Consider the following 548-nt stretch of genomic DNA (forward strand, 5'->3'; position numbering starts at 1 on the left):
GGGCCTCGGAGTTCTGGGTGGTGACGACGGCGGTGGCGGTGGTCCCCGCGCCCCCCGAGGTGCCGGTGTCGGTCACCGCCGCGGTGGGGAAATAGGTGTAGTGGGTCTCGGTGGCGGCCGCCTCCGTCTCCACCGCGTCCTCGCTGGTGAAGGCGCCCTGGATGACGGCCTGGAAGGGGAGGGGGGGACACGGTGTGGGGAGGGGGTGTCACTGTCCCCTGTCACCCCCCCGGGCGCCCCGGCTGTCCCCCTCACCCACCTGTGTCATGGACTGGGTGGCGGGGTACCCGCTGATGGCGCTGGTGCCCTCCGTCTGTCCGTCCAGCTGTCCGTCCGCCACCTGGATCACCCGGTACATCACCTGCCGGGACACGCCGGGGGCTGCGGGGGGCGGCTGGCGACTCAACGGTACCCCCCCACCCCAAAACACCACCCCATGCCACTGCCCACTCCCCAGCGGGGCCAAAAAACCCCTTGCTGATCCCAAAACCCCCTTTTCTCATCCCTAAAAACTTCCCTCCTGACCCCAAAACCCCTCTTTTCTGACC

The 548-nt window shown here is 69.0% G+C and overlaps 2 protein-coding genes across 2 annotated transcripts in view; both read right to left on the minus strand.

The window, feature by feature from the left end:
- The window catches only part of LOC106899831 (upstream stimulatory factor 1-like), a 9,925-nt gene extending 9,511 nt beyond the window's left edge, over positions 1-414 (minus strand). Inside the window, exons 1-2 of the mRNA XM_014961757.1 lie at positions 260-414; positions 5-169 (exon numbers count right to left, since the gene is read on the minus strand). Of these exons, the coding sequence (XP_014817243.1) occupies positions 5-169; positions 260-358 (264 nt within the window). The 5' untranslated portion in view covers positions 359-414. The remainder of the gene's footprint in view (positions 1-4; positions 170-259) is intronic.
- A 91-nt stretch (positions 415-505) lies between these two features.
- The window catches only part of ARHGAP30 (Rho GTPase activating protein 30), an 18,207-nt gene continuing 18,164 nt past the window's right edge, over positions 506-548 (minus strand). The window contains exon 9 of the mRNA XM_014961758.1: positions 506-520. Within this exon, the coding sequence (XP_014817244.1) occupies positions 506-520 (15 nt within the window). The remainder of the gene's footprint in view (positions 521-548) is intronic.

The sequence above is a fragment of the Calidris pugnax genome, unplaced genomic scaffold (genome assembly GCF_001431845.1).
Source record: "Calidris pugnax isolate Ruff unplaced genomic scaffold, ASM143184v1 scaffold871, whole genome shotgun sequence".
NCBI lineage: Eukaryota > Metazoa > Chordata > Aves > Charadriiformes > Scolopacidae > Calidris > Calidris pugnax.